Here is a 25304-nt window from a genome sequence, read left to right on the forward strand (position 1 = left end):
ATTTCCAAAAATTGTGATTATCACCATTAGGTTTGTTTTGTTGGCTTAGGCTGCAGTGCTGCTTGAAAATTATTTTTTCTTCTCTCCATCTGCTTTAATCTGCCTGCATCACATCAGTCTGATCGTGTTGAAGAGTGGATGGGCTTTGTCCATCTCTTTCAACTGAGCCAGTCAGAATGTTTTGCCAGTGTGTCTAGCTTTCTCTTGTTGTTTTCATTATTTTTAGTCAAAACCACTATTTGTTGTCAGAAATATCATTGGTGTCTAGCCCCACAACAGTTTGGACTGTTTACTTTGGGGATGTCTAGTATTCCCTCTTGGAACATAGGAAAAGAACACCTGCTAAATGTGTGGGAGAGCAGAGAAGGTAACAGCATGCATGATTAACTGTACATAGCTAGGAAAAGCTGTCAATGTTTAGAGTAATCAGTTTAGCAGTGAGTCATGTCTCTTGGCAAGGCAAGGAACCAGCAAATCCATCTTTCTGTGGAAAACATTGACACTTTAGGTCCTTGTTGTGTGTGTTTTTACCATGATAGTCTCCTCATTGCTAAAAAAAAAAAGCAATGTGCTAAGCAATATTGAGAACTTTTAGGTACCAGCTTGGTGCAGGATTCACAGTACGTTTTTGTAAAATGAATCCTTGAGTGGCCCGAACAGATCAGTTGATCTAAACCGACACTTCACTCATCTGAGCTGGCTGGGATAACTACATCAATCTTTTTGCATGTAACTGGAATATGCATTTCATTTCATTTTTCAGTGCAGTGTTGAGTGTTGGTATTGCTAAGAGTTACTCTTTTGAGGTTGGATTTTATGTGAAGAACATTCGATAGGCACACTGTTTATATGGCCAGGCAACGTGTGTAAAGAGAATCCATAGGTGATAGAGTAACAGTGACAATACCTGCTGGGTGCAAAGAAAAAGTTTGAGGCCCTTAGACTGGTCTGAATTTTCACATATTTTAGACTTGTAATTAGAGCTTCATTAGTCTTAATAAAACATGAAGGTGACCTGATTAAATGTACTACACAAAAACATAAGATATATTTGGAGTATTTAATTAATAAAATGAATTAAGGAGTTCTGATATTATTTTACATTCACATATTCTTAATTATCAATTTTTTACCTCATAAACCATTATATCTAAAAAATATTAAATAAATAAAAACCTTTCTGGGTTAAAAGACAGGTTTCAATTAAATAAAGGAATCATAGTAAGAAATTGCTTTTCTTTGCACGATATGTTTCTTATGTATAAATAACTGTAATGGATGAAACAAACTAATCCACAATATCAAGAACTATAGGTTGCACAGGAGCAGATTTTCATTATCTCAGATTTTATTTATTCGATTGTATATAATTCCATTTATATTAAGTAGTATGTACAGTATGTCGCATCATCACTGTAACTGAAAATTCTGAGGGAGTCCTGCTCTTTATTATAAGACATCTGCCTGCCTTGCTGAAATTCAGTGTGTTCCACAACCTCAAAGACAAATTATATGATTTATATGAAGTTTAAGTGGTGACAATAGAAGAGTCTGACACTAGTCTGTCAAAGTTTAAATCAGTGGCCAGCATAATGTTTATGGTCACAGAGGCATATTTTAATGATACTGCTACTTCAAAAACATTGCCTTTGTCTTCTTGATTGGCTTTCTTTTCCTACAGTGTGGTATGTGTTCATAAGGTAGATGTGCATAGATATTAATTCCTTGAGGAACGTTTATGTTTAAACTCAGGGTGACCAAGTTAGAATATAGGCAGCTGTGTTTCTTTTTTGCAAGGGTGTAGGACTTTCAGGATATAATTCACTTTGGTTCCGCACTTCCCTTTAATGACATCTACATTTACCCAACAGACTTCCATTTACGGTAGCCTAAATAACCTTTTGTAAAGACAGCAGGGATGTTAAAGTTCAATATCTTTCAGATCTTACACAACCATTAATCTTTAATGTCAGCTGAGAAGGAGAGCAATGAATCAACACTTTATTTGTGTCAGTTTAGTGGAAGATTATGAGGCAGATCTATATTTTTGAAATAGCTACCCAGGTGATTTCATCATTGCAGAGCTTTACTGAATAGCCTGCAGTTTGCTGCCAAGACTGTGGTGTTGGATAACAGCCCCTCTCTCATACTCGCTGATATTCAACAGACGGCTCCACTTAGCGTTGGAATTATTATTATACCATCTTTAAGATGGATTAATCTTCTAGACATGAAGCCATTCACAAGTCATCTTGATAAAATAGTTTTAATACATCTAATTATAGCTCAAAAACTTTTAATTAGAGAAAATATTTTTTGGAAAGCGATTATACGTACAAAGTAGAATAGTTTGTCTTGATCTTCGGTCTACATCCAGCTGTGTAGTGTTAAGGCACTAATAGCAGTACATCTAAACTGTATTAACCTTTTTCAACTTTCCTTAGTTACTTCAAGTAATGCGTTATTATTCCAAGGCAATGTACAATAAAAACCAATAAAAAACGATAAAACATGCTCTTTATTCTCAGTTTATGTTATAATGTCATGCATAAGTTTCTTATGGTTAGCATATTAGCACCAAATGCATCATGAATTGCAAAATTAACGCATTACTTCATTGTACCCATAAATGACTAATATATGTTTTTGAAGTAAACTGCAAAGGATACCAAAGCAATATAGTTTAACAGAAACATGCACTAGAATTAACTAAAACTTAAAGATGCTGGATATCTAATCTTTCATCTGAGCTCCTCCTATTTCTGCTGCTACTGTAGTGCATGCAGCTAAAATCTGCTGGTGAATCTAAAAGTGTACCAATGCAAACAGAGAACTGGATTAGAACCTAATCTACGACCTATGGAAAGGTAGTACAAGTTTGTGGGTTTTGCAGCAAAGGTATTTTGGGGTATTCTTTGTGCATGCTGGAATGGAAGATGTTTTAACACTATGCTTCATTTTTTACATTCCTTTACAGTGTTGTTGAAGATAATCATTTTCTTTGTTTTTCTTAATGTATATCTTTAAAGCTATACAGAAGAAAAAGGAAGTGTTGCCATTGATCAAAATAATACAAACTGATAGAAATGGAATAATAATACCGTGGACGGGATTTATTTTGGTGACCGGAAACCTGTTTTTCTACTCTGTTGGCAGGATCAACACACCAGGTAGACAGCTTCTCCCTGAATCCACAGGGAAAACATAATCCCTTAGCAAAAGGAAGGGAAGGGGCGGAATTTAGAGCAGAGGTCTGACATCAGCTGGCTGTCTGGAAAGTACACACACATGAAACTGAGAGAAAAAAGAGAAACATGAAAAAAATATATATTGGGAAAACGGCACTAAAAAACTCCAGAAATGGTTGTAAGCATCAGAAAAAAAGGTAAGAGCAATCTCAAAATTTCATCTTCCACAAGCCTCATTTTGGTTCACGGTTTTCCAAACACAACATAAAATTACAGAAGCAAATGACATCTGGAGACACCTGTTCACACATTTCATAGTTTCAGTAACTCACAGTTTCCATTGAGCAAAAGCAACAAAAATGGACCTCGAACCCTTTTCAAATTTATGGGAAACATGTCTGTGTAACTCAGGTTTAGAAATACCCAGAAGCATTTGTTTTAAAATGAGCCCAACTGTCTTGAGGATAATCAGATCAGACCTGATCAGAACTTCATCTTACTTGTGTCCCTCATGCAATACAGTGTCACTGATGTGATGGTCATTAAGATCATAGCCATGTGAATTGACCAAGGACCTCTCACAAGGGCAAATCTGTTTCTACAGTTTGCCTTAAAGACCAAGCTGGAATTGTTCCCTTGAAGGTTAGGAAGTAGGCAAGAAGTAGGACAGACATTATCTGCTGAATGCAGAATGCTGATTGATTACTCACTCGCATGTGGACTGCAGTGGTAAAGGAAATCTGATTTCCTTTCTAAAAAATGAAAAAGGGTAGAAGAGAGAAAAAAGGAAGCCGAGTTCGAAAATACACTTAATTCCATTTTATTAATGCATGAAATATGCTACCATCATTGTTGAAATTCATTATGCCCATGGGGTCTAGTTTTCAAATTGTCCTGCAGCACCACTGCTAGAATTCCATTCTGCTTGAATACATCTGTAAATCCGGCAAATCAAACAATTTTGTTTTGAACTTTGAAGAATAGAAACCAGTGTCTCATGTAGAGGTGATGAACGTTGGAATGCTTAAAAATTATCTTTGCATATTTAGGTATCCATCTTTTTGGAATTAAATTCTGTATGTAATTTATTATGCAGATATTTATTTCGACCAGAATAAATGAAAATATTTTCTAAAGAATAATGTGGGCTTATCTTAAGCATTTGTCAGGACTACCAGAAAGCTTCCTTGTAAACTGTAAATCCAGTACTCATTATAGTCTAATCACTGTAAAAGAAAGTAAAGGAGCTTGGTTGACCTTGAATTCATAATCTAATTTTTCTCAACCAGGAGACATTTGAATTTAGATTTAAATTATTTCTTGTCAAAATGAAGTGTAAACCACACAGGCAGGTCTACTGAGGCTTCAGACCTTCTTAGACACGAAACATAATATTACAGATAGAGCAATAATAGTGCTCCTGCTAAATGAGTAATATGTTTTACTCCATTGCCTACTTCTGTTCTGTACAAAGAAAAAAGGTCACTTAATCCCTAATTATCTTGGATTTTTCACTTCTGAATTGGATTTAAGTGAATGCAACCAGGACTGATTGTATGAGACACTGTGCTATTGAATCGCTTCAGGGTAAGTGTCCTGAGCCAGAATCCATCACAGCCTCCAGACACTTCCATTTCTGTACATCAGATTATTTCTTCTCTCCCCTTCTCTCCAGCTGCCCCACATTTATGTTGACCAACATCAAATTGCTCAGTATTTCAGATTCATGCATAGACCACTCACACAAACCTGTGCACAGCACAACAACAGGCACTCCCATACACTGTCTCACTAGTGCACACTCTCAATCACAATGAATTCCAGAGTTCCCCATTAGCATAGAACCTTGTTCCGTACTTCGTCAGATTTCATATTTTTTATTTAGAAAAATTGGAATTTCACTTTTTTGGTGGGGTTTATTTCCCTGTGACCATCACTTTTTTACCATGCCATCAATCAAAAGTCATTATCATTCTACAGATCTTGCCAGTGCAGACCGATTGTTTTGTCTTGATGAATAACTTATAAAACTGAAGTCAGGTGTAAATGTTGATTGGTATTTCCCTGCAGGAATATTTGTCTGTTGGAATTTATAAAATTCCTGTTGTTAATTTTTACAGCACTGATTTCCTTGTCTTAAGAAGAGTGACATAAAATTGGTATGAACATAAGTCCTTGTTTAACATTGCTTTTAGATGTTCCATACTATAGCCGGATTTATCTGTGTTTAGAAAAATGTGTAAATTAATTATGCAACTGTCACAAAAAGGAGAAATTGTGCATGTACAATAAGACAGAGGTTTGCCTTATTATGGTTTTGCTAAATTAAATCTTGGGCATATATATAACTTATTAGTATTAGTTCTTAAATAGTAACAGTTTGATGGCTCATCTGTTGTGTGAAAAGAGGAATAAGACATTTTTTTTACATGCTTTGCATTCAGTTGTATACAGCACCATTTGTGCTTGGCTCATTTATGAAGCATTGGCTGGGTTGTGTTAACAGCTTGACAAAATAGCTCAGTTAAGCTGTCTGGAAAATCTTTTAAACAATGACAGAGAAACTTGAAGATGTGAGAAGAGTTACGAAACCATCTGGTGTGAAGATCGATGTGATATTAGAACATAACACAATCGGGATCTTTTGGTTTTGGAAAATTGGGAATTGCCACCTATTTTCCTTTCCCACCACCCCAGTTTGAAATTGGTAATTGTCAGCAACAGCATCAGCATAGCGGAGACGAGGCCTGCATTCTCATTCCTCCTTTTCTCAGAGTTACAAACCGATTTTTTGCACTAAAAGTCCAAAAGCATCTGAAGGAGAGTTGGCGTTGATTGGAGGGAGGAACATAATGACTCTAAGTGAGAGCACCTCGATCTCAGAGGCATGCCAGACAGAGTGGCTGCTGCTACACGGTAGGTGGCAAAACTGCAAATAACCTGCTCAGCTCAAAACACTGGTTGCAATTGACCAGACCTAACCTGAGCAGTATAGCATGGTCACACTTCGCTGATAGTATCGCCCACATTCAAGCTCTCAATGTCTGGACTATAAAGGAACAATCTCACTGATGCTTGTACCATATAGCCCTCTGATCCATAGCAGAACCCCTTAAAGATATATCTCTAGGATAAGACTAAATCTAGATCCTCCTTGCACTATAAGCAGTTTCCATGAAAGCACTCTTTTGTGGAAACATGTATGCTAACACTGATGCTGCATTCATACAGTGCATGATGTTAGAGTCTTTCTTGAATTTGTGGTAGGAAAATGTAAGTACAACTAATTGTTCGATAATTTCACAATGTCGATTCCAGTAAAGGTTTGTGAAAGATGCAGTCTTTTATAGTGTTCTAGGACCTGCAAGCGCATTGAAGTGTGCTTTTTATTTTCTATACAACACTTTTCAGGGCTGATTGATTCTCAGGAGCATTTATTGAGAGCACACTAAAATATTTAGTGAATTCCTAATTAGTTTCAAATCTATTACGAGCCAAGTACTCATGCTTAAAAAAAGGTTTCCAGAGCACTGAACTGCTTGGCTGAGACTTTTAAATGTAATGGTTGTGGCATTGATGAATTAGCATCTTTTTAGATTCCTGGGTTATGAAAAAAATGATGTTTAGTAATTAAAATGTTAAAAAAATCTAGATAACCACGCATTTTTTTAATACAAAGCACTGGTCCTTAAATTGCTCATCCTTGAATTGTTTCCTGGTGATGATTTGAAACGACCCATTAAATGTGAATGAGTGTAACAAAAAATATGCTTTGTTATCAAAGGTTTCAGGTACAGCCTTGTGGATTGTGATTTCAGAAACGTGTACTAGGCAGGTTTACTAAAACAGTCCTAGCATTGCAACAGTAATAATTGTTGATGGGAGATTTATAATTTTACTAATTAGTGTACAGAGCCATAGTGACAGTCTGGGAGAGTTCTTCCTTTTCTACACAGTTTATTAATCTCGCCACAGAGCCTACTATTACTTGAACCCTATCCTCAGCAGTAACCCTGGAGACTCCAGCTGTACATGAAAACCTTCTCGACTTCAATAACTAGGATAGCTCCCCCATCCAATTAAGGTCCACTGAAAATCTGAAACAAAACCTTGACAGCCAGGGAAAAAAAAGGGGTGTAATCAGAATGTATGCCTCTCCGCTCTTCATTTGTGATTCACGTTTTGTGCCACTGCTGCCTGCTATGTAAAGAGCTGTGTTAATGATGAGAGTAGACAGTGGTTTGATATATCTACACTGAGCACGTGCAAAGGGCTGCTATAAATCACTTGAGTGGTATTTTGCAAGGCACACAGATATCGTTATAGTGCCTTTCCCTTACAAATTGCCTCATGGAAATGATATTAATCTAAGGACACGGGATGGTGGTTTGTAAAACAGTGATGAAAATAATTGCACACCTGCTGTTGGAAATGGAGAGAGATTAACTATGCTACACATTTACAATATGGCAGTGCTGGCAACAACAACAATCCCTCTTGGGTTTCAGGCAGTGATACTTTTGTCTCAGTGTGAGCCCTGGACCATTGACCCTCTTCAGCTTTAGAACACAAACTTGAAATCTAGTAATAACAGTCAGCTGGAGACCTGAACTCTCAGCTCTCTGCAGTCAACTCCTGGCTCCTAATGTTATAGAACAGAGCACAGTTTGCTCAGAGCATTCTGGACTTTTAGACTGCCTGCAATCCTCCGGTGGATTTGTTTATTCTAAAGATATGACAATTGTTACTAATTAATTCATAAAATGTATCATATATCACTTTTAGTGCTTCTGCAGGTACCAGTGGTATAACGTGTTCTGTGTTTCCATTTTAGTAATATTTGTACTTCACTGGCATTCATACATTATTATTCTGCAAAGTAGGGGCTTTTGTTTGATGTAAGAGAAAGATATTGCCAAAAAGCAGCTCAAAAAGACTTACACTCAGTCACAACATGCTTTTGGAAAATGCTGAGTTCATTGAAGTGAAAATAATGGATTGCTGAAGAATTGTGAAGCAAAAGAGTGGGCTTTTTGTTTTTCATTACAGCTGGGACTTAGGAAAAACACCTAAACCCAATTTTGTATTTCACCTCCTACAATAAATCACTGAGATTAAGTTGTCAGGCTGAGGTGTCCATTTAATTGCAAGAGGGCAAGTCCTAACCTGGTGTGTCACTACTTTTTGGTTTGTTTTTATATACATAGGTGCACTGGGTGATTAATTTAACAAGCTTTAAAATTTTAGAAAGAAACCGATATATCAGAGACCATAAAACCCAAAGTCTGTTTTATCATAGTGGTAAAGACTTGTCTTGTTCTGTCTTATTCTGTCTATGAAAAGGCTTTATTGGTATGGTAGTTACAATCCTGTCAAAATGCCCCATTTCCCACATTTGCATACAACAAAAATGATTCTGGAAAGAAACTGATGATAATAAATGGATTTTACCAGCATGGAAAATACCATGTACAATATTCAACTCCTGGCAGTAACGAAATAGTTATTTAACGTAGTTGATAAATAATTAATGTCGTTTTATTACGTTTCCATATGATCAATGTGTTGGTCTATCATGATATTTGAAATCAATCTTATTTTATGGTATGCAGTATGTGTAATTGTATCAGTGGTGTATTATAGGGAATTCTGGGAGTGATTTTTAATTTGTTACACTAATCCAAACTCATAATACAGTTATAATCAAGGTTTTTAAAATTAAAAAAGGGTATTTATCAATGTATCAATTTTATAGGCCCTAAATTTAAAGTACAAAATAACTACTAATCTGTTTCTGATTTTGTTCTATCACAACAAGCTTACATCTACAATGCTGTACTTTGCTGTATTGTGCAGTTCCTGTGCTTGCAAAATTATGCTGTACTTATTATGAACCTAATATTTTGACATCACTCTCCTGGGTTTTTAAGAGTTTTCAACCCCCCGCCACCACCACCACACACTTACACCGTCCTTACATATACAGTAACAGAATTGGTGCTCACATCAGGATGTTGCCTTCATTGTATCTTTCTGCTCTGTCTGAGCTTTCTTAGTATTGGCTATGCTTCTCGTAGAACATGCTGTCTTCATTGACCCTCAGGCTGGTGTAATCGGGCTATTTTTCAACAATGGGCACTAAAGGTTTTGTCTCTTGTCACTGACAGTCCAGTGATTTTGGGTTAAGTGCATAGATCTGTATCTACACAGTACATCTGTGCTATGTGCTACATCTTGTTTTTTATATAGCTTTCAAACACAGAGCTTTGGATTGCAGCACAGGATTAGTATTTGATAGTACTGAGGTGGTGTTATTCTTCTACATTTTAGCATTTGCAGTTCAATTCAAAATGCCAGCTTTCTGAATATGACATAGAATTAACCATTGTCTGACAAAATTAATATTGCATATACTGAAACTGAGACGGCACACAATTAAATGATTATCATATGTTGTATTACAAAATAAATGTGAAAAGAATCGGGTGCATTTCTTGTGAAAACGAATATGCAATTTGCTGATTTGATACCACATACTGAAGCCAAAATGAATGGCTCTCATATATGACATAATTAAATATGTCTACACTGAAATGTAATGTAAAAGCTTAAATGGTATGTTGGCGCAGTGGTTACTGTTGCTTCCTTGTAGGCTCCCCAAGGAGTCTTGGGTTTTATTACTGGGGTGCTAGAGTATATGCGTGATGTTTGTTTGTTCTCCCTGTAATTGTGTGGGTTTCCTCCAGGTGCTCCGGTTTCCTCTCACTGCCCAGATACATACTGGTAGATTAATTGGCTTCTGGGAAAACTGTCTTTGGCATGAGGGTGTGTGTGTTTGTGTCTGTGTGCGCCCTGTGATGGACAGGGTGCACCCTGCCTTGCGCCTGTTGCTTGCCAGAATAGGCTCTGGCTCCCCTGCGACCCCGTATTGGACACAAATGTTCTGGTTTGGAATTGGTTCCTCCAGTTAGATAAAGAATAAAGACTGTTGTACACGTGTATCTGATAACGGTCAAGGCAGAAGACTTTCATGAACATACCCTTATACAAAACCTTTGCTATACTAGGGGGGAAGGAGTTGTGTTTTTTTTTTGATAGTCATGTTTTTAGAACATTTAAAGGCCACTTAAATTAGATCTCCAGACCAGGATCAACAGTTTTTACCTGTTCTCTGACAACTGGCTTTTCTGAACCTTTTTTTTAAATTGTGATGTTGACAGGCCAAAGTAAGTTTTTCTTCCATTTGTTTATTACATGAAAAAAAGAAATTATGAAAAAGAAGTAACCACAAAACAAGTGAAAAAAGTGTAGTGAATGTGAATATTAATTTGGTCAAAGCAAACTATGTCACCCTTGCGCTATATTAGGATGAAACAGCTGTCTGTGTCCATTTATTTTGTCTTGTTTATATTTAATTTATAAGTCTTTTTAGATGATTTTAGTTTAGAGAATTTTTTAATATTTAGAGCTAATTAACATTCAACAATGGCACAGTTCATTGGGACATTCTTGCTTTTAAAAACCATCATAACTCTGAAAGATGTACAGTACATTGTAAAATACAGGTGTAACATTATTCCTAATAATACTGATACTCCTAAGCATATATTTTTTTACACATAAGATTGCTTATTTCAAGACCTGTTTTTGTTCCCTTGCACAAACACAACATAAAAGAGTTACTAAAACTTTAGTATCTCTAGTAAACTTTTTCTAGTAAACTAATAAAACTTTACAATCTCTAGTAAACAAATATGGTAAGGTTTTGACTTGATTTGGAGGTAAAAAAAGAAAAGAAACACTTTATGACTACAGTCTGTGTGTCTGATAAGATTTTCACACACTTCTGCCAAAACATTTGCTTTGGTTCATTGTTTCTGGAGAAAGGATGCAGCATTTGCCAGAGCATTAACTTTCCAAATAGCAACTTCCTAACATAGGTGTTTGAACTCAATTAATTTAAAAGACTTAAACATAAAGATAATCTTATAATCTTCAAAAAAGTTCTGACATCTGTGATGAAGATGTTAAGTTCAGAGAGTCTGGAATAAGCTACCCAGCCAGTGGTTGAGACTGGTGCCCTGCCTTGCTTCATGAAATGGCTGGATGAGATCTTCAGATTAATTGGCTACTAACTACTAAGTTGCCTACATGAACCAAATGGCCTCTTTTTGTAACTTTTCTTCTGATCTTAGGTGTTGTAGATACCTAATATAAATACCTAATAACATAAAAATTGTGTTCAAGAAAGCCTAACCCACCAGGCATTTGGTGTGTGGTACATAAATAAAGAATAAGAAGGACACAGCAAAGTCTGGATCATACAGTTAGGACAGCTCATCAACAAAGGGCCATTACACATATAGTAGGTAGTGTTCTACAACCAAATAACATGCACAGTAACAGCACATACTGTACCAGCTGTGTATCTTCATATCAGTTTTTCTTATTTTTTATACGGCGAGGATTGTAGTATGGTGACATTTATGTATTGTTTGACCTCTGTGTTCGACCAGGAAAAACAACAATGTTGTCATAATTATGGATTCAATGTTCGTAGCGAATTTCAAATTGCTGACTTAGTTGTAAATTTGGAGAATTGTATATGGGGTAAAGTTTGAGAAGGTAGCTACATCAGCATGTGTAGGCTGTAAAGGAACATGCAATGGTTTATTCCCTGCTAAAAGGAAAAGAGAATAAACAATGTTTCAGATGTGGAGCCTTCTTCATCTGAAGAAGGTTTCACCATGAAACCTGTTCCAAAAAAAACACTAGAATAGAAAATATCAACATAGCATTGGCTCACTTGAATCCTTTATTATGAAGGTCAATAAGCATTAACCAACCGGCTGAATGACAGAACAGCACACATCTTCGTGGACTGTTTTATCCCACAGTGTGAATCGGTCTTATTATTCCCTAGATGCGTGCTTCCATTCTGAATGGATGCACGTGTCCTTAGGTGTGGCAGCCTTGTCACTGTTGGGATTCTTGGCCCAACCTATACTACTCTAAAAACTGCAGTCATTGATTAGTTCTAAATATAATTAAGGACTCTCTAAGCAAAGCAGTATTCAGTTAAAACTAAAATTGAATTAGAAGACTGAGTCTGTTAAAGATAGGAACACTGAGAATGGGTGCAAATGAGAGGAGGCTATTTGGTTCTTGTAGCTCATTTGATATTAAGAATTACCGTATGTAAGAACAGTGTTACTGTACTTCCGAACCCTGGGCAGGTCTCCAGGGGAGGTCCGGAAGCTGAGGTATCCAAGGCGGGTGACGAGGTAGAGTGGTCGGTTATTCCAGGCTGGGTCAAGTCCAGGTAATGGCCACAAAGAGAGGCAAACAAAGCCGAAAGGGGCGAGACAGGAGCGGGAAATCCAAAACCAAAGAGTCGACGTTGAAGGAGTCCAGGCGAAGTAGAAAAGGTTTTTTAGGAAGAAAGGGCGAGGTGAGCTCAGGAGGCGATGGAGATCCTAATACCAAGTGATGTTACAGGGTGAACTGAGGGTTTATATAGTGAAGGAAGGGGTGTGTAAGGGAAATTGGATAATGAGGGGCTAACAGAGGCCAGCTGCAGCCGTAACACTGTAGTGTCCGAACAGGACATGCAACTGGGCTGAACGCCTCCTGCATTGTGAAAGATGTAAAGGACAGAGTACCAATGTTGCCATTTCAGGTACCCAATCTTAATATACTGTACAAATATTGTGTTACAACAAACAGTATGTGCTTTAAAGAGGTGTCCAATAGTGGTCTTGCAAAACAGCTGTCAGCAGATTTGCAAGATTTTTTTTGCAGCAGTAGCAGCTGAAGAGCTGGAAGATACTGGTGAAGGTAAGCCAGCAATTGTCTGATTTAGCTTTTTAGCTAATGAATTGAGTTGGAATGAAAACCCATTCTAGCCCTCTTGGAACAGGCTGGACAGTCCATAACTTCAAAGACTCAAGAGAAAATGCAATCGTTCCTGTTCTTTGAAGTTCAAGCTTAACACACTTTCAAGAATGGCACTACTCTAATCTATAGTATTCTTACAAAATACTGCTATTAACAGAATGTTAAATATAAAGTAATAAGCTGCTTATATTATAACTGCTATTGATGTTTTCTCCTTTCAGGAATATTGGCAATAACTTCACGCTCATATCTTGGAGATTTGTGTTTCATGGCTGAATAGATGGCTTCAGCAGAAATGTGATTTATGTCAAGACTTCTACAAACAATCTTGCAGCAACAGCACTGCAATTCTTTAAGCAAGGGGTATTGAGGTTTGGACCATTATGGGTAATAGGAAATATGGGTGTTGAAAATGTTGACATAGCAGATTACATGATTAGCTCAAGAGGAGCTAACTGGCGCAACTTCATAAAAAGTCAAAATGTTCATAACCCACACATTGAACATTTATGGCTACAGTAGTATTTGTGGCTTTAAAGATTTCTTTCCATGGCTGAAAAAAAGGAATGTTTGAACCACACAATGTCATCTCTTTGTGCTATATTTTGTATATTTAGGAATCATCTTTATCATGTTTTTTTAATATAGCACTATAGTATATTATACATATATTTTAAAAAGGTGATCAACATTTTTCCCCAAAATAGATTTCTCATTTTTTTTCAAGCTATCAATTAATTTTATACCTAGAATTAAATAGTGTGCTTCATTAACCAAGAAACACTGAGTAGACTAAGGCTTAATAGAGGGAGGATAAATAAACATCTGGATGGTCCAAGCCTATTCACATAAAACCTTCAACAAAACTAGGCACAACCAAATTTTGGTAAATTCCAAAAGCAAAAATCCATTTAACTTCCGATAGCTTGTGAATAACTTTTTGAAAGAGGCAGCCTCCACTTCCACAAATATTTACCTCTACTTGTTACTTGAAAAGTCATTATTTCCATTCTAAGTCTGGATAAACTTAATTGAAGAATGAGGATCAGAACCAAGTGGGATTATCTGATTAAATCCAGATACAAAATAAAGTCATTAAATCACATCTTCTATTCCTGCGATGAAACCATAATTTTATTGTACATGCAGTAAACAAGGTATGCGTATGGCATTCCTTTCTTGGCAATTTGAAAAGAAAAGTGCTATAAATTATGCACAATCAATTAGCCATAATACAGTACATTTGCCAATATCTCTCCTGAATTAGGTGCCATTTTCTTTGAACTGATTTCTTTCAACTGATTGAAATACAGCCTGCAAGTGTCTGTGGGTTTCATACACTGGTTCATTAAGCATTTCTACAGAGGCTCTATTAATGAATTCCGTTAAAAACATATGACTAAATATTTCAAATTTCTTCACTTATTCATATCCCAAGCTAAAATTTTGCATCTGCACATAATGTAAAACTTGATTACACATCCTTTAAAGCCACATCACCACCATAACAAATTAATAAAAACAGCATAATTATACATTTACCCGTGTACGGTGTCCTTGCATAATAAATTAAAGTGCAACTGGCAGAATAACCTACAGTTTGGTTAATATACAGCATATATAATGATGCATTATATACATTTATCATTAAAGACATGGTCCCCAGGCATATGTGTGAATAATTTTACAGCGCCATTACCACCTTATCACCTCATCTGATCACATGTGCAGAAGATAAGCAAGGCGGGGTCTGACTAGTACCTAGGTGGGACACCTCTAAGGAAAATCATGGTGTTGGTGCACCAGAAGGATAACTTTTCTCTATGGACCTGAATTTCTAAACCATTGGCGAAGTGGTGATTGGACACACAGCAGGAGGTGTAACATTAAACTAAGGACCTACTGTATCTGCTTTGGAAATTATTATTAGTAGTAGTAGGGCCAGTAGTATGTATATTATTAATGATGCCAAGGTGCTGTTCCTAAGCATAAGATTCTTAATTTTGGCTAAATTCAGCTTCACGCAAGCTCAATCTGGCCTAGAAATTCTCTAGATTTCATGCAGTCTTCATACTTTTTGTGTAAGAACAACTTTCTTGCAAGATGGGCATTTTGTAGTTACAGTATGTTATGGGTGCCCTACATTCCAGGTTTGAGCCCTACGTACTTTAACATTTGTGAAATGAGATAGAATGACCTGTGGCACCTAGGGCCCAGAGATGCATGAATAGTTATATACTTGTCCAGTATCTGTATCCTGGTGTAAAGCAGGTATTGCAGATGTTCTGTACACTTCTGACAGTGGCTACATATGCTGATATCTAAGGACTTTCACAGCAGACCCCTTGGTGACCACATTGATGGCAAAGTCATCAAAATTAAAATATTTAACCCAAGAGTGGGTATAGAACAGCTCATTTATTAATCAGAATAACATAAATTTGCTATCCTTCAGCCAGTAAGAAGAAATATAACGTGAAGGGGTGGGGGTTTAGGGTGGCAACCTCAGACCACAGACCAGGATGGGGAAACATGGGACAGCCACACATGTACACTCACATAACATGTACACAAACCCCTGTCCTTCCCGCCGAGTCCAAGAAGTTAACAATGTCCATGATAATTCCCAAGTATCCCAGAAAAGTTCCCATCTTTCCCAGCATGCTCTCCTGGGGCTGACATCACCTGGCCCAATGCTTGTCTGCCTGGTGTCCCATCACTACCTGATCAGGGTGCTACATTATCTACATGTCTGTTAAATAAAATAGTTCAGTGCTTCTCCTGGAAAAAAAATATTATTTTCCTGACATACATAATGGATTTCTGTACTTGCTGACAAAAACATACAGCATTTGCACAGCCTTGTTAGAAAAAAATAATAGTGTTGATAAAAGTAAACTGAATATAGTACAATTTTAAAATGTGTTCTAACATTGTGTTCTTTTCATTCCATTTGTCACCACTACAAATGAGAATTTAACAATATCATACATTAATGAAAATACCAATGTACTTCAATGAAACATTAGCCATGCTGCTTACTGTTAATACATGTACCAGTACTATGTGAATAATCCTAAATACTACAGCGTAAATGTCAAATGCTGAAAAGTATCTAAATGAATGCCTGCTTGCAATTCACTTCAAATTGTGAGCCCATTGAAATGATAGCTTGCTTTTATCTGGCTTGGTAGGTAGAATCTTTTTATACATGCAGAGTAATTGTAATTTCAGCTTTGTTCACAGTGTGGTTTACAGTAATGTTTTGTGAAGCCCATCAAGGGAGCAGTCATAATTGTGATTCCTTGCCAGCAGAGAAAATCACATGTTTTTCACTTTCAGCCTCTTGGTTGGGAAAACTCCAGGAAAACTCATAAGTTACGGCTCTTTGAGTTTCATAATTAAATGATAAGCTATGCCTGAAATAAGTGATGACTGGGGGACAAACCAAACCATTTCCCCTTCCAGAGACAGTATAGGTTATAGCAGGGACATTTTTCAACAGTATCTACAGGTAATGTGTATTCCTCAGTAACCACAACACTATCTTCTGTAAGGACTTTCCAAATTAAGAGATCCTGTGCAGATGCAGGAGTAGGTAGGTGTCGAGGCAGGCGAACAATCCGGTACGCCAGGTGCATTCGTGGTCAAAAGGAGAAACGAGAAAAGAAAGGGAAGGTCCAAAGTCAAGAGCCAAAAGGGAAGTCCAGAATCCAGAAGAGTGCGAGGAACAGAATGAACGCCAGGTAGAGCTCTCAAAGAGTAGACTCAATACCAAGCTGCAAGAAGCAGGTTTGAATTACTTAAATACTGCAGCCGGCCGCACGGTAGGGCGTCTGGTGTTGAGTTAACACGTGCGGCGGCGCTTGTAATTATCGCCCCGCTGCTGGCACTGGTGAGCTCTCTTGGGGGCTGGTCTGGGCAGGTTGGCAGTCATGACATCTTCATTCTTGAAGAAGTTAGGAGTTTTGCATCTGACCTTTAGGAGATGTCGGAGGCCAGAGAAAATATGCTCATAGATAAAGCTAATATATACCATTCAGTGTACGGTATGTAATGTTCCTTTCGGTACTCAGTTCCTTATGATTTTTATGTCATTATGTGATATTACTTTCATTGCATGTCACACTAATTTCACCGTTTCTCATACTCTTTCATTGAATGTCACTCATTTCAATAAATGTTATACTGATTCTGTTATGTAACGAATTCATTCTGTGTCATTTTCAAAAAAGCTGACATTTTGAATTGAGCGGGCCCTCTCATACTGTTATCAGAACTTGGTATGATCAAGTAGAGTTGCCATTGAAATTGAGAGTCATTATAAAAACCCTCGCAGGATTGCTCATTCATCCATTTCTTCAAGGATACAGCCACTTAGGCAGTCGTTCTGGGAATAGTGCATATAGCCCCTGGTTCTCAGTGCAGCAGAGACCACTTGTTACCTGACTTTGTCTTGTTGGTTGGTGGTGCAGTTCCCTGCAGGAGCAGAAGGAGGACCTGCGGAAGCGCCTAACCTACACGACCCACAAGCTGGAGCTGCTGGAGACAGAGTTCGACTCCACGCGGCAGTACCTAGAGACCGAGCTGCGGCGGGCCCAGGAGGAGCTGGAGAAACTCACGGAGAAACTCCGCAGGTCAGCCATGTCTGCTTGGAAAGCAAGAGCAGGGATTGTCGGCATGCATTACTATGATGAAAAGAGTGCACTGTAAGCATGATGCCCCATGTTAAAACTAGAAAATAATTGCCGCTGCTCTTTTGGTCCTGCTCTTTCAAACTTTATTTTGGAAAGGTATGTTTCAGTGTCCTGGCTAACGTCCATCATGGGCTTGCACAAACTGGTTAACTAAGATTTCACCCATAATTCAACTTATGGAACGGTAGATCACTTCTCTGCCAGACGTGCAATGTAGTGGTGCTGCTGGCTTTTCACATCTGGTCTGTGGTGGATAAGTGTTTTGGGATCCTTTAAGATGAAAAAAGCTATACATAAAAGCTGGAAATTATTTTTTTTCCTCATTTTGCCTCTGGGCAGTAGCACCAGTATATAATCTTTTGGCTGATCCAATGGGTAGACCCACTTTATAAGTTGTAGGCACATTAACATACTACAGTATGTTGAAACAGTAAAGCAGAAGTCATGTTTATGCAATTTGCTGTAGGCTGAAGGATGACCTCTTCTGTTCTCACTCCCTTCTTTACCCAGTGGAAGAACTGCAGTTTCAGCAGCTGCCTCATGAGAAGAATAGAGATAGGGGATATTGGTTCATTGCCGAGCTGCATAAATGGCTACTAATGTGCTGTTGCTTTGGATAAAAGCATCAACCAAATAAATTAATAAGAAATTGCATGTTCTACTGATACTTTCCAATCACTGTCATTTAGAGAAGAAACTCTAAGCTCCAGTCTTGGGCTCTGGGACAATTCTTGTTGTGAAAAACTTTTCATCTTGTATCCAGAACAGTGTGACGATGCAGAACACTATATCCTCTCACTCTGTCTCTGTGTGTCTAGTCATCCCTCTTATGCTTCCAGGTCTCAGCTTTGGCAGCATAAACAACATAAAAAAATTGAAAAGTCATGTACTTGTGTTTTCTTGCTCAGAGGGCACAGACAGCATGGAGGCATACCTGGGCTATATTTAAAAAATGTCTGTGAACCTATTCTGCTGTCTGCTTTGGTGATCAACATAAACTTCCAAATTCCATCTTGCAGACTCTGTTTGTTACTGGTGTTTCCAGTATTTCCTTTTCTTATTAAAGATAAAGGTAAATGTCCAGCAATCCCTGCAATCCCATGTAATTTTTTTTATTTATTTCTTAGCTTCTTGCCGTGAACTTTTTAACGATTCAAAACATTTCTGAATAGTGAGATAATTAGAAAGGCATTTTAAACAGGGCTTGGTTTGATGTTTTAGGTCACACAAGGATTACAGAGAGGCAACACATTTCATTAATTTAAACTGTTCTGTCTTTGGCTCTCCAGGGGCTAATAAGCTTGAGGAACAAATTACAAATTCAGTTAAATTCGCTTAAATTTTTCTGCCTTTTTTCTTCACTAAATCTTTAGTAGTACTGCTTTCATGGCTTATGGCTATTTCTAAACAACAAAGATAGTCCCTCCACCTTCCTCCACATCTCTATTATATTATTAATGTATACAAAACCTCTTGGTTATTCAAGATAGAGCAGAATACAGCAGAAATACAGAAGTTAACCTTTAAAAGGCACAAAACATGGTTTGAAGAAATTGAATAGACCTTAATGGATTCTTTATTCCCATAAAGCCAGGTGATTATGGGAATAAGAAACCTCTAATGATGACCAAGTTGCTGGTGTAAGTGGACCAGTGGATCAGTAGGTGACACTCTATGGACCCGAATGTCCCAGAATAAAGGCAGGCAACACTGAGTTAAATCTAGAGGCTGACTATTTGCTCGATTAAGATCCCATGTTACTGTTTACAAGAGTAGGAGTGATAATCCTTGTGTCTTGGTTAGATTCTGCTTTGGGCTTGCTCAATCTGGCCTACCTATTTTTCCTCCTAAACCCAATGGGTAATGCAATTTGAGCATCTGTATCTTATCTTTTGTGTAGTGAGGCTCCAGGCAAATAAAGTCTCAAATAATCCCAAGGACTATTTAATTTTTTCAGAATTGTCCTTCCTTTTTTAATGAAAGAGAGAAACCTAAGCACAGGCTGTCCATGATGTCTGTTTTTAGAATGACTGTTGTCTTTCATTAAAACTGAACAAGACTACTATTTCTTATATTTTCCAGAATACAAAACAGCTATGCAGCATTGCAGAGGATCAATCAGGACCTGGAAGAGAAGATCCACAGGACGGTAGGTGGTGTGGCAGACGTCATAGTTTCCAGAACAGTGCGCAGAGGCTGCCGAGAGGGAACAGGGACTAATCGAGCAAATGTGAAATCCAGACAATCAAAGGCAGTCTGACTTTTGTGCTGCCACAGTATGTAAGAATGGCCTGTGGTCTAATAAGAGACGAACTGACCTTATTTCAGAGGTTTTCTTTAATATTCTCTTTTCATGCTAAGGAGCCTAAGCAGAAAGCATGCCTTGCAATTTGGATCACACAGAACAGATGTTCTGATGCTTTCCTAGAGCAATTATTAGAAAAACAAATCCTTGTATAGTTAGTTTAATTTTATTGATTTCAGATGATAATAAATCACACAAAATAGGTCACACAGGTGAGAATGATCTATTGCAGCTCATGCCAGATTTGTGCTATTAATGATAACTTTGTGTATCCCATTGTCATTGCTGTTTTTAGGATCAGTATTCTTTATAAACAATTCGACACTGATGTCAAGATACCTAGAAGACCTCACAAATTAGGTTATACAGGTGATCTCATACAGTTGCAGATGCGTTTGCTTTAAGGTGGGATGTACACCTGCTCTGGATGGGCCCATTGCACATTACAGCCTGGTTCAGACTGCTTAGCCAAGTGCTCTTATCTCAAACAACTAATTCTACTTCTGTATATCCCCTAGTTAAAGGTTTCGATATACTGTATATTACATAATGACAGCATTTTTTCTGCAAATCAAAATTAAAGAGTATTTTGGTTTTTAATTTGTTCTTTAGATTTTGTTCTTTATATCACATTTTTGAGATACTTATTTTAACTCAATTATGTCTGCATTGAAACTTGCTTTTTTGCAAGTGTTCTTATATTTTGCTATTGTTTCAGTTCAATAATGCAAATCCAACTCATTTGCTGACGGATGGAAGTTGTAGAGGCAGAGATGATAAAAAGGGTCAAGGAGTGATTTTAGTTACTCCTTTCACTGTTCGTCTTTTTTGCTCCTGTGGCATAGCAGTACATCTCTAAAGAGCAATGGTGTTTTGTAAAGTTTTTATCAGCTCTGTCACAATATGTCATTGTGCAGAGATTAAAACTGGGAAACTTTAGCTGATACAGAAGGATTCACACTAAAATCTACATGGAATACAAGAGCCCTTCCAAATCTGATAATGTGCATCTTCATTCATTTGCAATCTGTGAAGTCAGTGACACCTGGCTTGGGAGCCAGAGCCCAGTGAATTAGATCCATCTCCTACTTTTCTGCCTGCTGGCATGACAGCTTCAAACCAGCTTTGGTGCAGGAAATGTACTTTATTATGGCTAGTTAACATCCCCAGCTGAGACTGCTCCGATCTGTGATTCCACGGTAAATTATGTGTTACAAAAATATGCATATTGCAGTATAACATCACGGATTCATACTGAAACAAAAAGGGTTTGGTTGGAATGTTGAAAATGATAAAATAACACTAAAATGTGAATGCTTAGTATGACACCTCATTTGCCATATGAGGAAGAGCATGTTTTGTTAGAGGTTAGTAATATTGACTTTAAAATTAAAGTTTGACTTAAGATGTACAATGCACATAAAATATGTAACCCCAATTTTTTTAACCTATAAACAAAACTGATCTGTCTATTAATATGCTCCAAATGCACAGATACTGTGCATGCATTTTTTAACCTTTTGAGAGCTTTCACATTTTACCGTCTATTATTTATTATATTTACCAGCAGGTTACATACTGCAATTATTGGATCTGGATTTAGTTAATGATGATGCAAAAATGAAAGTGTTGCTTTTACATTTGCAGGGTACATCAAGTGTGATTATAGAATCAGAGTTCCATAAATAATATTTGATCAATTTAAAATAAATTTGTATCTTATTACAGTATTACAGTTTTGTAAATTTGACATTCTTACATACCACAAGAAAGATGATTAAGTAAATTAGATCTGCTGTAATAAGTATGCAGTCTCTCTTAGTCGTAGTTCTTATTTGCATAGATATTTGCAAATACTCATTACTCTCATTTGCATTTCATTACATATGGACAGGTGTTGTTATTCTGAACTCTCGTTGTGCACATTTGTTGCAACTATTTTTGTGCAAAGACAATTCTTGTTTCATTACAATATGTCTAGTTAAATGTTTCTGTGTCAGCTTAGCCTATTCATATGCTCACATCGAGTTTTTAATACCCATTTTTTTCCACTTGCTATATTACATGTGCTTTTTATTTGCCTGGTTTTCATGCATAAGATGGTGGTGTATATTTAGGTCCAGTAGGAAAAACTCTGCATAAAATGAACGGTCATTCAGGCGTTTGAATTTAAGTACAGCAGATATATTACATTTTATTCATAACTTCACATACTCACTCTTAATAAATCTTCAATGATACTGATAGAAGCCTCATCTGTTCAGATATTTCAACATCTGTTTCCGTGAGAGTTCTGTCTCAGCTGTTATGAAGACAGATATTCAATACTTTATTGCTGGAACATTTTTTCAGGCCTTACTAAAAGCATTTTACCACTGTATTCAGGTGACAGAGATGGAGGCTGGAGGACAGCCTTCACTGTATTGCAGACAATTTATAAAACATAAAAGAGATGCCCCCCCTCCACTGTCAAACACTCCAAATGTTAAGTTATCAGTTTAATAACCGGAAAACTGAGCATTTGATATGGACGTGACGAGAACATGCTGTCTAGAATATGAAGTTGTGACATTTGCTTTGGACATTTTGTATTCCACGGAGAACTCGCAATCTGCTGTTTGTTTTTAAATTAAATATTAATACCGTCTTAAAGTCCTCAAGGCAAAAACAGAACTGATTCTGCCCCATGGCCCATGCGACCAAAATGTGTCTTCACAATAAAAATTACAGAAAATTCATTTAATAATTTGAGTTTAGCTCAGGAGAAAAGGGGGGTTAATGAATGTCACAGGGAACTGAAGGGAATGGCAGATGGCTTTGTTTCTTTTGATGATGTCCTCTAGCCAAGTCATGACTTGGACTGTCACTAGTAACCCCCCCCCATACTGGTTAGGTGCCAGAAACAGAGTTCAAGTCCATCTTTCATTGTTTTTCATTTCAAGCTCCTTTTTTAAGCTAGCCTGAAAGCTACATGGATGACATCAGGGAATTTTGAAATCAACGTAAATGTGCCAGCCAGGACATCAAGCAACAGTTTAACATAACGGAACCTGTACACATCAGGAGCTTATAGCCAACAGCATGCACAGCAGAGGAACCATTACATTTTTGTTACATACAGTGCCTCCAAGCAGTGGTGTGCCATTTTTATACATTTTTACTAAAAGATCGCCAATCAAACAGACAGTGGTATAAGATTTGGTCATATAACTCTGACTTTACAATTGTGGTATATAAACAGTTTGAACAATAAGTACAATATATAAAGAGGCAGAGAATCTCCTCTGCATTCTGTATTTGCTCAAATGATAAGTAGAAAAGTACTCAGGGTTGAAAATGTAAAAAGAGCCTTGTGCTCCCCACTTGAAGTCCAACACTTCTGAATTGTTTGAGTTCATAGATAGCACTTGCACTGAAGCATTGCATTGTTTTATGAATATTGTGCACTTGACATTAAATAGACTTAGAAGGAGCCAACTTCCCTGTAGGCATTTCCTGTCTTATATTTTATTTTCTGAATCAGTGAGCAGTGTACATACACTGGTACACATACATGTAAACATACATTTTAGCATTTTGATTTTCTTTCTTTTGCACTTTGTCCAGAATGTCCTTTAATGTTCACATTTTCTTCTGACATTTGCTAGGTTCTAATTTCAGTCATAATAACAGTTACAGTATTTTGTCAAAATAACTTGTGCATCATATACAGTACAGAACAGTGTTTTTACAGATAAAAAAACAAACATTAAAAGATTTCTGCACAGAGAGTTCTGTCCTTCCTAGTCAATCTGCAATCTCTTTAGCGCAGTCCATGGTGTGTAACGTTCCAAAATTCCCATAACACATCAAGTGCACCTTTGATGGTCTGGGAGCTCTTAAAATGAACATTCATCTGCTTGCCAACCATGACAGGATGATAAAAATTGAGCCTGCTGACTTGTGTTAGTAACATTTTGTGAAATAGGTCATAATTACATGTCTTGTTTACAATTTGCATTTTTTCTTCGTACAAAAAAACTGAGTTATCCTCCATAAGGTGATTAATGTGGAAAACAGTTACAAGATGACAGTTTTGCTGTGAGTCCTGACAAAGCTTCACTATAGAAGAGATGGGCTACAAAAAATTCTGTCACTGTATTCAATGTACGAAAACTCCTTTTCATCAGTAGTCATACTGTATCAAAACCATACTTAAACTTTGCAGTAGCCTGCAATATAAATCAGCCCCCAAATAATCTATAATGGAGGCTGTATAATGGCTGTTTTTTGTATCTTGGCTCTTAAATACTACTGATTTATTTATGCACCTTGAGACTGTATAATGGAATACAAAATTACATAATTGGGTGGAAGAGTAGAATTCAGTATTGATTCTACCTTTGTTTCAGCAGAGACCACTCTCAACCCATTGCTTATCAGGTCTAACTGAACTGTCACCATGTTCAAAGCAATTACATAATCGAAGAATGACACAATTGATGCCACAAACAATTTGCCTTTCCATGAAACCTTGTTAAATAATTGTTATTCCAAACAAGACAGATATATCCAAGGAATCATGTTGTTCAAAGAGAAGTTGATCTGTTGAAGGTCTCCAGAAATGAGAAGAACATACCCAATAAACAATACCTAACAACAGACATCATAGTTTAAAAGTAACTGACCCTTTGCTCTTCTCCAAAAATAAATTATTTTAAATATGCTTTTAACACAGACTGTATTTTATGGAACACGTGAAAAGCCTGCTGCTTTATTGGAAATAATTTTTTGGGCGGACATTCTGAACTGAATGCATGTATGCTAATACTGAGAAAATATTCAATGAAGGGCTTTCTTGATTCTGTAGTGCTTTACATTAGAGGCAAACTGAAAGCCATTTATTACTGCTTAATTACTGAATCACAGCATGATGAGTGGTAGTAAATGAACAATTCATGCATAATTCATACCTTATTAGTGAAACATGTAGGGTATGTTTAAGCTATTAGTAAAAACAGGTAATAACTACCTACTGTAGCTATGCTTCATATGGGAATGACCATTATTGTTAAGTACTAGTCTGTAAGTTCTAAAGAGCTAACAGTGGGCTTTCAGGCTACTTTTAAAATAGTGGTGTCATTAAATCCTCTTTCACCAGCCATCTTGGATTATACCTTAGGATCAAAATAGTATTTCCATTCATGCTGATTTATAGGGTGATTTATACATTGTCAT

The 25304-nt window shown here is 37.0% G+C and overlaps 1 protein-coding gene across 4 annotated transcripts in view; it reads left to right on the forward strand.

Moving 5' to 3' along the window:
* Positions 1-25304, forward strand: part of LOC102696383 (brain-enriched guanylate kinase-associated protein) — a 67841-nt gene that overhangs the window by 19075 nt on the left and 23462 nt on the right. For 2 of the 4 annotated variants that reach the window (XM_015350256.2, XM_069193211.1), the window contains 3 exons: positions 3157-3385; positions 17561-17722; positions 19865-19931. In XM_015350256.2, coding sequence (XP_015205742.1) covers positions 3315-3385; positions 17561-17722; positions 19865-19931 — 300 coding nt within the window. In that variant the 5' untranslated portion in view covers positions 3157-3314. The remainder of the gene's footprint in view (positions 1-3156; positions 3386-17560; positions 17723-19864; positions 19932-25304) is intronic. The other 2 variants (XM_015350255.2, XM_069193210.1) reach the window with 1 other exon arrangement.

Source organism: Lepisosteus oculatus, chromosome 8, assembly GCF_040954835.1.
Source record: "Lepisosteus oculatus isolate fLepOcu1 chromosome 8, fLepOcu1.hap2, whole genome shotgun sequence".
NCBI classification, from domain to species: domain Eukaryota; kingdom Metazoa; phylum Chordata; class Actinopteri; order Semionotiformes; family Lepisosteidae; genus Lepisosteus; species Lepisosteus oculatus.